General features: G+C 41.5%; 1 protein-coding gene across 4 annotated transcripts in view; it reads left to right on the top strand.

Annotated features, from left to right (window-relative positions):
* Window positions 1-13330, top strand: part of arhgap28 (Rho GTPase activating protein 28) — a 34960-nt gene that overhangs the window by 5991 nt on the left and 15639 nt on the right. For 2 of the 4 annotated variants that reach the window (XM_066683945.1, XM_066683947.1), the window contains exons 2-3: window positions 8003-8187; window positions 8690-8934. In XM_066683945.1, coding sequence (XP_066540042.1) covers window positions 8003-8187; window positions 8690-8934 — 430 coding nt within the window. Of the gene's footprint in view, window positions 1-4302; window positions 4425-8002; window positions 8188-8689; window positions 8935-13330 lie in introns of those variants that run through there. The other 2 variants (XM_066683948.1, XM_066683946.1) reach the window with 2 other exon arrangements.

Below are 13330 nucleotides of genomic sequence, written 5' to 3'. Positions count from 1 at the left end.
TTGGAGAAGAAAGGATTGTTTTTAAATACTCGGAAGGACAGGGCCCTTTTTGTGTTCCAGACTGTGACCTTAAAGATTGTATTAGTTAATATTAAGCTGTCGTCTTCAGGATGTTTCAGTCTGTTTATTATTTGGATGTGATTATATCTTTTAGTTAACATTCAGAACCAGCTTCTTAACTTTTCTTCAGCAAGAAATCTTGAATTTAATAGTTATGTTAGTTACTTGCATTTCACATAACACAACCACAACTAAACGAAAAGCTACTGAATCTTTGCTATTAACATTTAGACTAAATTTAACTCTTGTTGAGCTACTTAATTCATTTAACTCATTCATTATCTGTAACCCTTATCCAGTTCAGGGTCGCGGTGGCTCCAGAGCCTACCTGGAATCATTGGGCGCAAGGCAGGAATACACCCTGGAGGGGGCGCCAGTCCTTCACAGGGCAACACACACTCACACATTCACTCACACCTACGGACACTTCTGAGTCGCCAATCCACCTACCAACGTGTGTTTTTGGACTGTGGGAGGAAACCGGAGCACCCGGAGGAAACCGGAGCACCCGGAGGAAACCCACGCGGACACTGGGAGAACACACCAACTCCTCACAGACAGTCACCCGGAGCGGGAAGCAAACCCACAACCTCCAGGTTGACTCCAGTGATTGCGACACTACCTGCTGCCATATATGTATGATATTTAGTATATGACAATACTAAAATACAAACAGTGTTAGCAAAGGATGAACAGTTATAAACGTGACATATTACTCTACATATTTGTTTAGTGTAGTGTTTCCACTTTACTAAATGCCAGTTGGAGGGATCACATAATTCGGTTAGTCCAAACAAAAAAGTATATAATGCTGGTTATGAGTTTTAGCAGCTAATATTTAAAGCATTTCGCTGTGACAAGCTGGTACAAGCATAGTGGTGTTTCTGCTGGATAGGAGTTCAGACTTTTTATTTGCTTCACAATGGATGACTGAGATACCACCCATGCCCTCCCTCAACATAACAAAAGGAAAAAAAAAATAAAATGAAAAAGCCCTCATTACTCACCACTTGCCCACTATTGCTCATGTTAGCCACAGTGATTCAGGACGTGTTTATGACAAAACTGAACATTGAATCAACTGAACAAAACATCTCCTGAGACACTCAGCTGGTCATTACTTGTCTGATTCTGTGATGATGAATCACCAGTGATATGTGTCCAAATTGTCATGATGTATCTGACCAACGGATGCGTACTGTCCGTATCAGAGATGTTAATCTGTTTGACGTACTGCATCTCTCGCGGTGCTGTATTGATCTGTTTGGTAATGCCCTGCCTTTAAACAATTTTTGAACAGCAGTATGTGCTGACACAGCAACCAGAACCCCAGTCGTAATGAGCTAAGGCTGGGCTGCGGATAACGGAGCAGGACGAATAAATATAGTGCCTTTGGAGCTGCTATAACAGACATTAGAGGAGGGTGATTCTCCTACAAGTCCAGGTCATAAAAGCCACTTGTTTGCAGTTGCTGAAGCCATGTTGGGTACATGTGCTGCTTAGTGGCTTGACCTGGGCAAACATTTGTGCTCGTGTTTCTAGCTTCAAAGGGTTTGAAATAAGATATGTGTTGTTCTGTATTATAAAGAGCTCACACAAGTAGCATTGTTTATTTTTAGCAGAGGTGGGTAGTAACTGCTTTGGTTTACACTGACCATGAGTTTCGCCATCACCCAGCTTCGTGGTCCTGGAGTTGTGGGTTCAGACCACACCTTGGGTCACTCCACACCCCCAGAATTGCTTAATCCTGATTAGGATTGCTCTGGGTTCAGATCCCAGGGACTCCCAAGACCATGACTGGGGTCAACTAATCATTAGTGAACCATCGATACTCTTATTATAGAATGTTATCTGTGTGAATACCTGATATTTTCATGAATATATCTGTGGATGCTGATATATAAACACTTTCTACATGTAGAAACATAACATGTACACAACATAATCCTCGAGGCTTACACATGCAGTACAGACATCTTCACCCACTAGCACTAAATATCAGCATCACCCCAGAACATTTATACTCTTCTGTCATGGCACTGGAAATCAGTATGAAATGTTGGTTAAATATTGATGCGCTTACCTGCTCTGCTTGCCAAGTGCTGCCATTCTACACTGATTAGAGCTCATGTTTACTTTCTCTGGGGGGTGTGGCTGCTCTTGCTCTTTTGTTTTTGTGCTTAAGGTATTTATGATTTGTTCCCATGTTATGACACTACATTGCTCCGTTCTGCCTTCCTCTCCTAATATGAAGCTGTCTTCAGCTGGTCATGCTTGAGTTTCAGTTGTTGTCAGTGCCCTTTACTTAGGAATAAGTCCAGTTTGCTTTGGCTGTGATTGATGGCCACTGCTGAAGTCGTGTTGCACACTTGAGTAGCTGGCACATTCAGTCTCGTAAAAGCTCTGAGGCATTTTTAGTAACCAGATGTTTCTCATTTGAGCTGAAGTTAAATTGGGGGAGGTCGACATACTTTTCGGATGAAATCACCTCAGGCTGCTGATATTATTTACGCTGCTGCAAAAAGCCGAAAAAGTTCCTGATTTATGGTGAGTCAACTTTTTGACGTTTTGCAGGCTCACGGTCAGCAACTTGGCACGCTCTTTTGATTTTTGTCTGCACTGAAATGGATGCCCATTTTAATCAATATGGAAGATGGAAAAGGTTTCAGTCAATTAAAAAAATGGCCAGTGAGAGGCCATTCTGACTTTGACGGAGCACTTCAAAAGGTTTTCCAGGCAAGGGGAAGCATCTCGAGCCTGGCACTTCTTAACTTGCTTGTGAAGTTTCTTTCAGACAAAATAACAGAATTGGTTCTTTCTTTTGGATGGTGGCCTTGGCACCACGGGACTGGTGTTGACATTCCTGGAGGAATTAGGTCAGTACATTTTGAGGGACCCTTAGCATTCTTCTGTGCTAAGACAAGCTCTAACCCCATATGTTTGTAGTTAGCCCTGCTTCATCAATGACCTACATTTGGGGCTTGTTGGGGACTCTGTAGTGTTTCCAAAAGGTGAATTCGCTATTGTTTAGTCAGTACAAGCATGCGGCTTCTCAAGGACTTCTCATCGGTTGTTTATTCTGCCTGTTTATTCTTTCTGGACTTTTAAACGTTGTTCTGGGCAGGGTATGTTCAATGTCAGGGTTTGTTTGTATGTAGTGATGAAGTAGGTCTGGTTCTTGAACCGTTTCAGAAGGCTAGCAATACAATATAACTTTGTTATTTTACCGGAAAAGTAATCAAGCTAGCCCAGTACATGGGGTATTTTGAAGCTGGGTTTATCTCTGTTTTAGAATCTGTTGTGGGGCCCTAGGTGGTTAGGTATTTCGCTGGAATGTTTATTTTAAATAAAAGCGAGCGGAGATGTGAATGGTTTTGGTGATTGAGCACATCTGGGACTAGTTTTCCAAAATTACATTCGTTTCAGTGCTCCAGCTCCAGAGCTTTCAAACATCCCCACATCGCCATCTAGGCCCACTGCTCTTGATTGAGGTTTCAGGAGAAAGCTGGATGTAAATAGAGAAGACAATGGACGTTTAATGACCTCTGAAAGGAAATGGCAGGAGCTGCAGAGATTAAAGCAGGGAGATGAGAGAGCGAGAGATCAGAGGGCACTGAATTAACGTAGGAAAGAAGAGACCTAGAGAGGGAATAAAAGAGCAGAAAGAGACCATGGGAGACCTGAGTGAGAATATAAGACTGACAGGGAGAATGAGGCACAAAGAACAAAATGAAATACAGAAATAAAGGACGATCAAGAGATGACGGGGGCATATGAAGAGAAAGGAAATCAAAGAAAACGTGAGCAGAGAGGAAGCAGGTGAAAATGAGTAACGAGGGAATAGAGGGAATGCGAAAGGGGAAAGGCAGAAAAAGTAGGAAAGCTAGGAATTAAGGTATGAAGGGAAGCTCCCTCTTTTAGGAGACAGAGAATGTAAGAAGAGGGAAAGAATGAAGACGGAGAGAGCAAGAAGGAGAAAAAGGACAAGAGAGGGAGGGAGAGATGTAGAAAGACCGAGGGGGCAGGGCACCAGAAATGTGTGAGTGCTGGAAAGTTGCTGGCCTCCTGTGGAGTGGGATGGATGGATAGATGGAGAGAGTTATGTGGGAGGGGAGATGAGTTTAGGTTACACACACACACACACACATACTGAGTTCCCGTCGTCACAGGAGGAAATCCTGAGATTGGGTCAGTTTAGCTTTGTCGTTGCTATTCTCTTTCTCTCCATTTTCTGTCTCTTGCCCTCTCCCTCTTTGTCAGTGCTTTTTTCAAGTGACTTTGATTTTATGGTCTACATCAGATCACAGCAGACTGCTCTAATGCACTGCCCTGTCCTCCTCTGCAGCTGGATGAGACGCTGAAAGGTAATCTATGTTCTCCTCTGAAACGTTACCCAGAGTCTGTGTCTGTAACCGATATGTGTTTATTTTCCCTGAGTCGGTACGTTAGGTTTAAAGGTATTCATTACTTTGGGTCTCTGTGGGTCTTTGAGCCTGGATGGATAAGCTACAAATGCCGTTAGCCGTATTTAAATACATTTTTTTTGTGCTTTGTGCAATTGTGCGTGCTGTGGTTTCCTGATTCAGTGGCTTTGTTAGGATTTGTGCTGGACTAAAGTGCTTTATACCTTAAAGGAACCGTGTCCGTGTGCTCTTTAGCTTTCCATTAGTTGCTGAGATTAGAGCAAAGTCTTTATGTTACAAACAACTGTTGCTAAGTGCTTTGTTTACTTCTCAGTTTCTCTGCTTTTCAGCATAGTTGCAAATGAAAGAAGGACATCAACTGAATATGCATTCGCTAAGACGCTCAGTCCCATGTGGTGTATCTTGTTGAATTTCTATTCCCTGTGTGGAGCACTGAGGGGAAAAATATAGCTCTATCTTGACTGTTCCAATTGACAAAGGTATTCTCAGCTGCATGCACAGAGTGTATAATGCATACATACCCACACTACCCAGGTGCACATCCACATCACTAGCAGCTAACAGTTGCTCCCCAATCATTACTTGTTTGTTTCTTGGCCAATCAGAGTCCTTAGTTTATCTCTTGGAGTCGGAACCTGTGACATTGACAAAAGCCCGTAACCCTCAATTTGAGTCAAAGACTGAGCTTTCCTCCTTTGTCTCTGTTGGAAAACAAAGGCTGCAAAAGTGAGAACAGATATGCATCTGAATTCCTTCTTGATTTGATTGTACAGTCTGCTCACTAAGCAGGTTTGTGCAGGTTTTTTTCTGACGTGACAAAACACAGGCACACGCTCGAGACCTAAAAGTATCCAGACTTCACTAATTACGGATACTTGACCTCTCTGATGCTAACTGTGACCCTCAGAGCAATGTTCCTGCTTTAAGAAAAAATGTTACGTGACAAATCAAGTGGAACGCTTTATACTGGTTTGATATCTAGAAAGATTATCCCCATCCTGGAAAATTAATCCAAAGGTCAGTTGTAAAAGGAGTTATGAGCTTCATGTGGGAGGTCTATTTAAACCTACAATGTCTAATCCCAATCATGATTGTCTTTACAGTCTACGTGGAACTGATTAGTTTTTGTGTAGTGCATCATATGAACCTCATCGTTTTTGCTTTAAGAAGTTGACAGCTGAATGATGCTCTGGGCATGTAATAGTCTTCATCATCTCTCTATAGTGCCTTCTTTAAGGACAGGTTTCCTGGCTTCTTCCTAAGATTAATTTGGAAATGTAGGAATTCAAACGTCTTTATTGTAATCATAGGCTAGGGCTTATATCTTATAGTGACAAGTTTTATTTACAAGTATAAAATAGCTTTGTTTAATGACAAAAGGATTCTCAACCTAAGAATAACACAGCATCTTCAAGTTTGTAGGAACTAAATGGAGATAACTGGTAAGAAACCCTGTTAACTTCAAAAGGATCAAAGTTGGACCAAAACTGCAGTAAACATTACAGATTCTCTGTGAGATCATCCAGGTTCATCAGAAGAATGAGCAATCAGCATTGACTGATGAAAGCAGGACCTGTTTTTCCACAAGTATTGCATACTTGTTTTACCCTGTCCTAGGCGGATGTTCCAGAATTTACTGGTTATCTGCTATGAGTAGTCATGTAAATATATTATAATGCATTCCAAAAGCCTAGCTGGAGATCAGATAGGTGTCCAGAGAATGTGTCTTTGCGTTGGTGTTTTGGTGTTTTTTTGAGTATGTTTGCAATACACTCTCAGTATTTGTTAGATGCTAAGAGCAGAAGCTCCTTTGGGGACGTGGAAGCTATTAGAATGAAGTTTTGCTCTTAACACATAAATAATCTCGCATGGTGTGATCAATAACTTCCTCTAAGTGAGGCCTGCACTGTTTCCGGGCAATGAAAACTGAGAGAGCGAACAAGAGACACAGCGATAACAGTTCATTGTCAGCTAGTTTGTTCTTATCAATATTTTAATAGGAAATTGCAAATCTAAATTGAACCCGCCTTGCCATGCCCTACAGTGCTTCTTGACTTTGCCGTTTTGACTTGGCACTTAGTCCCTCAGTGATAAACAAGTAGCCTGAACGGATATGCTAACATGGTTAAGAGTGAATGAAAGCTAATTGGCACTAGTGCTGGGTATCCAAATTTTGTACCTTTTTAATAGTGCTTCAAAACTACAGTGTAGGAAATATTCCATGTCTTTCTTTGCCAAACTAAATTAGAGCAAGTAAGAATGTTTTTTCCCAAACATAGACTTCCAGCTACCCATCTACTGATCTAAATAACCTCTTTGGCACATATTATTAAATCTGCTGCAAATGTATTTTTGCTTCATAATTACACCTTCATTGATCAGCTCTCACAAACACAGCTGTTTTAATTTGTAGTACAAAAGAAGGTACCATCAAACATTAAAATAAATGTATTGCATTATAGCAACCATTTTAACATGTTTTTCAGTGACAGTTTCCTAAAACGTCCAATAATTGAGTTTTACCATGGGGAGCTTTTTATCCGTAAGATTCCACAGTAAAAGACTGGTGGAAGTTGCTTTGCTCACCCCTTCACCTCCCTCTCACCTCTGTCCCACAGCTGCTGGGAGAGATAAGAGTGAAGCTCTGTGTGGTGTCACTGTCTCTTTCATCTCAGAGTCCTTCAAGGACAGTGTAAGTGTTCTATGTCCCATGTCCTATCATGCCTCATCACATCCCAAACAGTGCCTCTGCTGTATGTTGGACAGAGTGAAATGTTCTGGGAAAACCATCGTGCACATATCTGTGGGAACATGTCATTTGGTTACAACTACGTTTGGTTCCTTTTGATCAGGGGAAAAAAGTGTGGTTGGTGATATCTTGGTAAAAATGAAGCTAGTACAAAGTGTCATAATGTATGTGAAGTGGCTGAAGATTCCACTGGATCAGTCAGATACAACACTTAATAAAACGTGTTTTAGGCTGTTTCAACTGTAAATTGTTCACACCACTTATTTGTGAATATAGCTACTGTTAAAAGTCCTTTCTCCAGCTGTAGGTCACGGTGCCCAGTGTCACACAGGCAGTGTGTCCTCTTGAGTCACTGAGAACCATTGTATACGTTCAGTGTGTTTGTATCGTTTTTGTGGTGAAATCTGAGCGATCATGATTTCCTTAAACCACGTCTACACTGAGATCTTCGAGATTTACACGGCTAGATCGACTAGCCTTTGTGGCAAGGAGAAGCCATACCAGAGGGATGGATTAATATATGCGTCAACCAAGTCCACTCCATCTGTGCCTGCATCACTGTGCGTGTGTAAGCCCTGCATTTCTGCTCCTCCTTTTTTTGCGGAAACACAAATGTGGTCTCCTACATTCACACCTCCGTGGTGATTCACAGCGTGGCATGCAGTGCTGTCATTGTGTTATATCACAATGCCTCTTATCTAGAGACTCCTCCTCAGGCTTGAGGCAGATGGGTTTGAGTAAGCGCACTCCCTGTGTTTTGTTGATGTAGGAAAGTGCAGTATCGGGGCGTAGCGAGGATGAGTTCGGCAGGGGCCATGCCTTCCTCTCCTCCAGAGCGCTCCGTATCCCGAGACCCTCGGGACTCCATGGACGACTACTGGAGTGAGATGAAGAACATTGAGGAGGAGTGCCAAGGAGGCCAGGAGGAGATGGCTGACAGGGGCAGCATAGATGGTAAGTGAAGGCCACTTTTTTCCAGCTTTACTTTTTAATCCGAGTAAGTTTCTAATTTAATGAAAGATAAGCTTTTAAACCATTTTTTCCTTTAGGTTTTTATATATATATTGAATGAACATGTCTCTTGTTCAATATCATATGCTAATATTTCATCATAATAATAATAACCATGATTTATAAAGTGCTATTTATGATTGTAATATTCTTAACAGATCAGGGGAAGTCAAATAAGAGACAGAAAGTGGTAACTAACTAAATGTGGAAATAAGCTAAAGGTGCAAGAGTGGTATAAAATTAACATAATTTGAGGCTATCAACTGGTAAAATATCACTTTATTTCAAATCAGAGTAGTTTTGGATGAGGTGTTTGAGGCATGATGAGGGGTTGGAAATAAAACAGCCTCTCTAAGTGATTACATGGCTTTAAATAGCTGCAACTGACTGGCCAGAGATTCACGATTATTGTGACTGCAGTGTTTGCGTAATGTTGTGTTTTCAGAAGCTGAGTTGGAGGAAGCATGGCTACATGAGGCTGGTCTCTCCACGCTGGTAACTGGAACTCTGGCAGACGGTCCCGCCGAGGCTCTCCTCTCCACACTCACTCGCTCCCAGGCGGCCATGGTCAAGAAACGTCTGGACAACTACACACAAACCATGCGCAAGAGGAACAAGCAGCCTATTCGCCATGTCCGAGACGTCTTCTCCACCGCCGAAACATCGGTGAGCAGAACTCACAACGGACAGGTGACGAGTCTGATCTGATTGTTTAATTCTTTGCTTTTGTAATTGGTAGATACCTGTCGTTAGTGAGATCACACCTCTGCATTAACAGCACATCGAGAAGTAGAGAAGAGTGATATGTCAAGAAATCATCCAGTCTAGAAATGCACGAGTTGGCTCTATAAGAAAGTAATCTGGGACACCGCAACCATGTGAAATCTAAATCATTTCTTCTTTATCTCAGAATAGATAACCAATCAATATACGTAAGATATCACAAGATGAGAGTACTTGTATGTATTTGATGACAGAAAAACGACATTTTCACTTGTCCCTCTTGTTCTACAACTTGGTAGAATACATTTTAAGAATTAGACCTATTAGAGAGTCAAGTGCAGAGGGCTTATTGTCATTTTGGCTTGGATATTATGTCAATAAACAAAGAACTGAAACAGTGTTCCTCAAGGACAACAGAAAGCAAGTTCAAATTAATCAATACAATTATTAAGAAAGGGCGGCACAGTAGTGCCGCAGGTAGTGTCACAGTCACACAACTCCAGGGACCTGGAGGTTGTGGGTTCGTTTCCCGCTCCGGGTGACAGTCCGTGAGGAGTTTGGTGTGTTCTCCCTGTGTCTGCGTGGGTTTCCTCCGGGAGCTCCGGTTTCCTCCCACAGTCCAAAAACACACATTGGTAGGTGGATTGGAGACTTAAAAGTGTCCGTAGGTGTGAATGTGTGAGTGTGTGTTGCCCTGTGAAGGACTGGCGCCCCCTCCAGGGTGTATTGCTGCCTTGTGCCCATTGATTCCAGGTAGGCTCTGGATCCACCGTGACCCTGAACTGGATAAGCGCTTACAGATAATGAATGAATTATTAAGAAAGGCATGCAATCATTTACTTAGGTCCCACAAGACCAATAGACACAGGCAGAGCAGCACTAATATATTGCCTGTTCAATTGTGTCATGAAATAATTTAAAAAAAGTATGGTTTTGAAAACGAACACACTTTTAATGCAGTCTTTCACGTTGTGTTTGAAACAGTCAGACTGCAATGATGCATACAGTTTTTAATCTGAGCCAGCTGGGTTTTCTGAACTGTACAGATGTGTTGAAAATCACGCTGACCAATCAGACCTCTGTTGTCATGGTTGCAGTTTAAACAAATGTAAATTAAGAAGGCAGCAGGACAGCAGAAAACAAAAGCTGATTATAGAAATGCGTATAAAAATGGTCAATAACTCATGGAAGAGGCAGGTGTTCATAGTTTTTTATGTAGGTGTCTGCTCCGGTGTCCTTTTCAAATGTAGAATATTTTGTAATGGTGTGTACATTGTTTATTAAGCAAATAATTATTTTATGTAGCTACTTCATAGCTACCTCCATATTCTTAGTTCTTAGTGTACTTAGTGTTTTTTCCCCATCCTCTCTCCTATATCTATTATGTGAATGGGCCTTTATTCAGTTCAAAAGTTAACTGTCAATCTCAGAAATCTACATTTCAAGGCTGTCATTTCCAAAGCTGTCAAGGCTGGTAGAGCTCACTCCGCTGGCTATTTCTGGTGTTTAAAACAAGGCTGATGTCTTGTGGGATTTGTTGGTTCTTAACATTTCTGCCCCCACATGTGCTTCTCTCAGCTGTCTGTGGCCTGATAAAGCAGGAGATAGAAGGGCTCCTGGTTCAGACACGTTCTGAGCGCAGGAATCGGAGATGCTCAGGTGTCAGTCTGGTTTAGACACATGCCGGTGGTATGAATGACAGCTGTGTTTAGTGAGGGGGGGGGGGGGGGCAGGTGGGATCCTCAGTTTCTCAGAGACCTCTGCAACCCGCCACCCCCACTGCTGGGTAAGCTGCTCTCATCTCCACACGCATATCTGTCTCGCTGACTAAAGGGTGAAATGTGGAAGGGCTGGAATGGAATAGATCATGAGGAAGTGACTGTTCATTTCTATCTGTAGTGTGATCAGAGGACGGGTCCCCCTTGTGAGTCTTGGTTCCTCCTGAGGTTACTTCAGCCTCGAGGGAGTTTTCCTTGCCACTGTAACTTTTGGTTTGCTCACAAGGGGCTTTCTGATTTGCATTTCCACCTGTTCTGATACTAAGTGTGTAAAGCTGCTTTGTGACGTCAGTTTATGCTTAAAAATTTGTCTAACAACCAAAATACAAAGCAGATTGTATAGTATTGAGAGCTCTTTAAGAAGTAGATTAAATTCAGATTTCAGGACGTTAGAATGTCTTGATTCTAATGTCACCATTAAAATTAACACTTCATCCTAATTTCACAGACATAACACTTTGTTTACTTGGACATGTGGTAGGCTACTCTCCTAAACTCTGTGCCTCATTCAGAAGTAATGACAGCTGCTAGCACTAGAGATATCCAGCCTGATCTCTTTCCAGCTCAGGTAGTAATTTATTATAATTATTTTTGGCTTTGGCACAGCCTGTGTGATGCTGTAGACAGGAAGGTTCTGATTTAATAACGCTCCATGTGTTTTTGAATACAGCCTTATAACCAGTTAAATAAGGGATGCTCTCAGGACCACCATATTGTAGATCATGTTTGGAGTCAGTGACTAACTGGCCTGGCCTGCCAGGGACTAACCAGCATGAACGTTTAAGATACTAAGTATATTAAGTACTTGCATGAGCATCTGGATAATATTAGAATACATATTAGTCTTTAAATGTGCTACCAGATCAATAAGATATAGCCAAAAATATGGTTCTCTGGAACGTTTCATTGGTCATCTGGCCAACAAATGGTGTTAGGGAGTGAGAGGGAGAGTATGTGTGCTAGTGTGCTGGCACAGAGCATTGAGCAATGACTCACAGCCAGCTGGACTGGCAGCTGAGGCTCATTTCTGCTACACACACACACACACACACACACACGCACATGGGTTTATGATGTGTATGCTAAAACAGTACACAGTCCACTGATAGTTGTACACCAAACTTAGTTCCTATATTGTTAGTTCCTATATGTGGCCTCGTTTACAGAAGAGACTAAAAGGCCTTGATGGGCTTTTCTCTGGAAATAAAGGTGAAGTAAGGGAGGAACTAGTGGGAAGTTATGACGGTTATGAAAATAAACCATGGTCAGGTGTCATGACATGAGGACTCTCAGCCCTGCTTCGTTTCTGTTGTTGTGCTTTTCACATTGGCACTATTGTGTTTAGAAAATCTCCCACATAGTCAGGGGTGTTTGGTTTCCTGTCATTGGACAGTGCTGTGCTGTGAGTCTGTTAAAAAGGGGAATTCCATAGATTTCTTAAAATAAAATACCGTGTCGTTCTGTTGTTTAGATGTAAACAAAGTTGGTTTGTTGTTTGCTGGAAAACAATCCACTGCACAGCTATATATATATATATATATATATTTTAGTTCTGTCCATAGGAACCAGGGGTCATGATGCTGGCAATGCAAATATAACAGTTTTATTTACCCTCCCCACATTTGTAATGAAAGTGAAATGTTATTAGTGCGGTCTGAGATTTGTATGTCATTGTGAATAGAGTAAAATTGTGGTAAATCTAAAAACGTCAATATAATTTAAATTATACGCGTTAGGAGAAGAACTTATCCCAGAGCTGTGAGAAAACAACATCAAGCAGTGAATTCTGATGACCACTAATGTGAGCAAGATTCTCTAAAATGGTGCCATCTCAAACCACACTGAATGATTTTGTTTATAGCATCATAATTTCATTATAAAACTACTTCTACACTGTGTGGTTCTTCTCCAACAATTGTGCTATCACACTGATATCAATGGACACACTGATTTTCTTTCTTTTAAATTTGTTTGGGTTCAGTTTTGTGTTAAAACATCTTTTGTGGTAGAGTTGCTGATCAACAACAATGGCATCAGTTTAAACCGAGAGGACAATGTATTACTTTTCTAGCTCCCCCCCACTTTTCCCCCCCCTCTCCCTGTTCACTGTGTGGATGACAACTTTTTATTAGATACCTCAAGGCCAAAGAGTGCATATATGGTTTAAACCCCTGGGTCAGCGCTATTTTCAGCAGAGGCCTACGGGTGGTCTTTCAGTGCTTTGAAGAGAGAAATGAGAGGCTTTTGTTTGACCTCTTTGCCCTACTGTTCATTTTCTCACCATGAATGCTCTCTGTAAGCTGCACTGTATACCCATGTAGGGTTGTAACAGAAAGGATTAGATGTGATCATTGTGGTAAATGCTAGTGAAGAAGAACTGTACATGAGGTCAGCTGGGTTTAATATCGTGCTCGTTGTAGTGTGTAGTGTGTTGTAATGTCTTCACTGTATGATTTGTGTCACGTGCATCTTACTGGTAAGAAAGCTATTTCTTAACTGCATGACTTTGCCTTTAATAAGTGCTTTTTAAATTATAAGTTGCTGATCTATGCACTTTATAATATTTAATGATTCACCTAATTGTT

The sequence above is a fragment of the Hoplias malabaricus genome, chromosome 10 (assembly GCF_029633855.1).
Source record: "Hoplias malabaricus isolate fHopMal1 chromosome 10, fHopMal1.hap1, whole genome shotgun sequence".
NCBI lineage: Eukaryota > Metazoa > Chordata > Actinopteri > Characiformes > Erythrinidae > Hoplias > Hoplias malabaricus.
The sequence above is the reverse complement of the archived record's forward strand: the minus strand, read 5'-3'. Positions and strand labels throughout refer to the sequence as shown.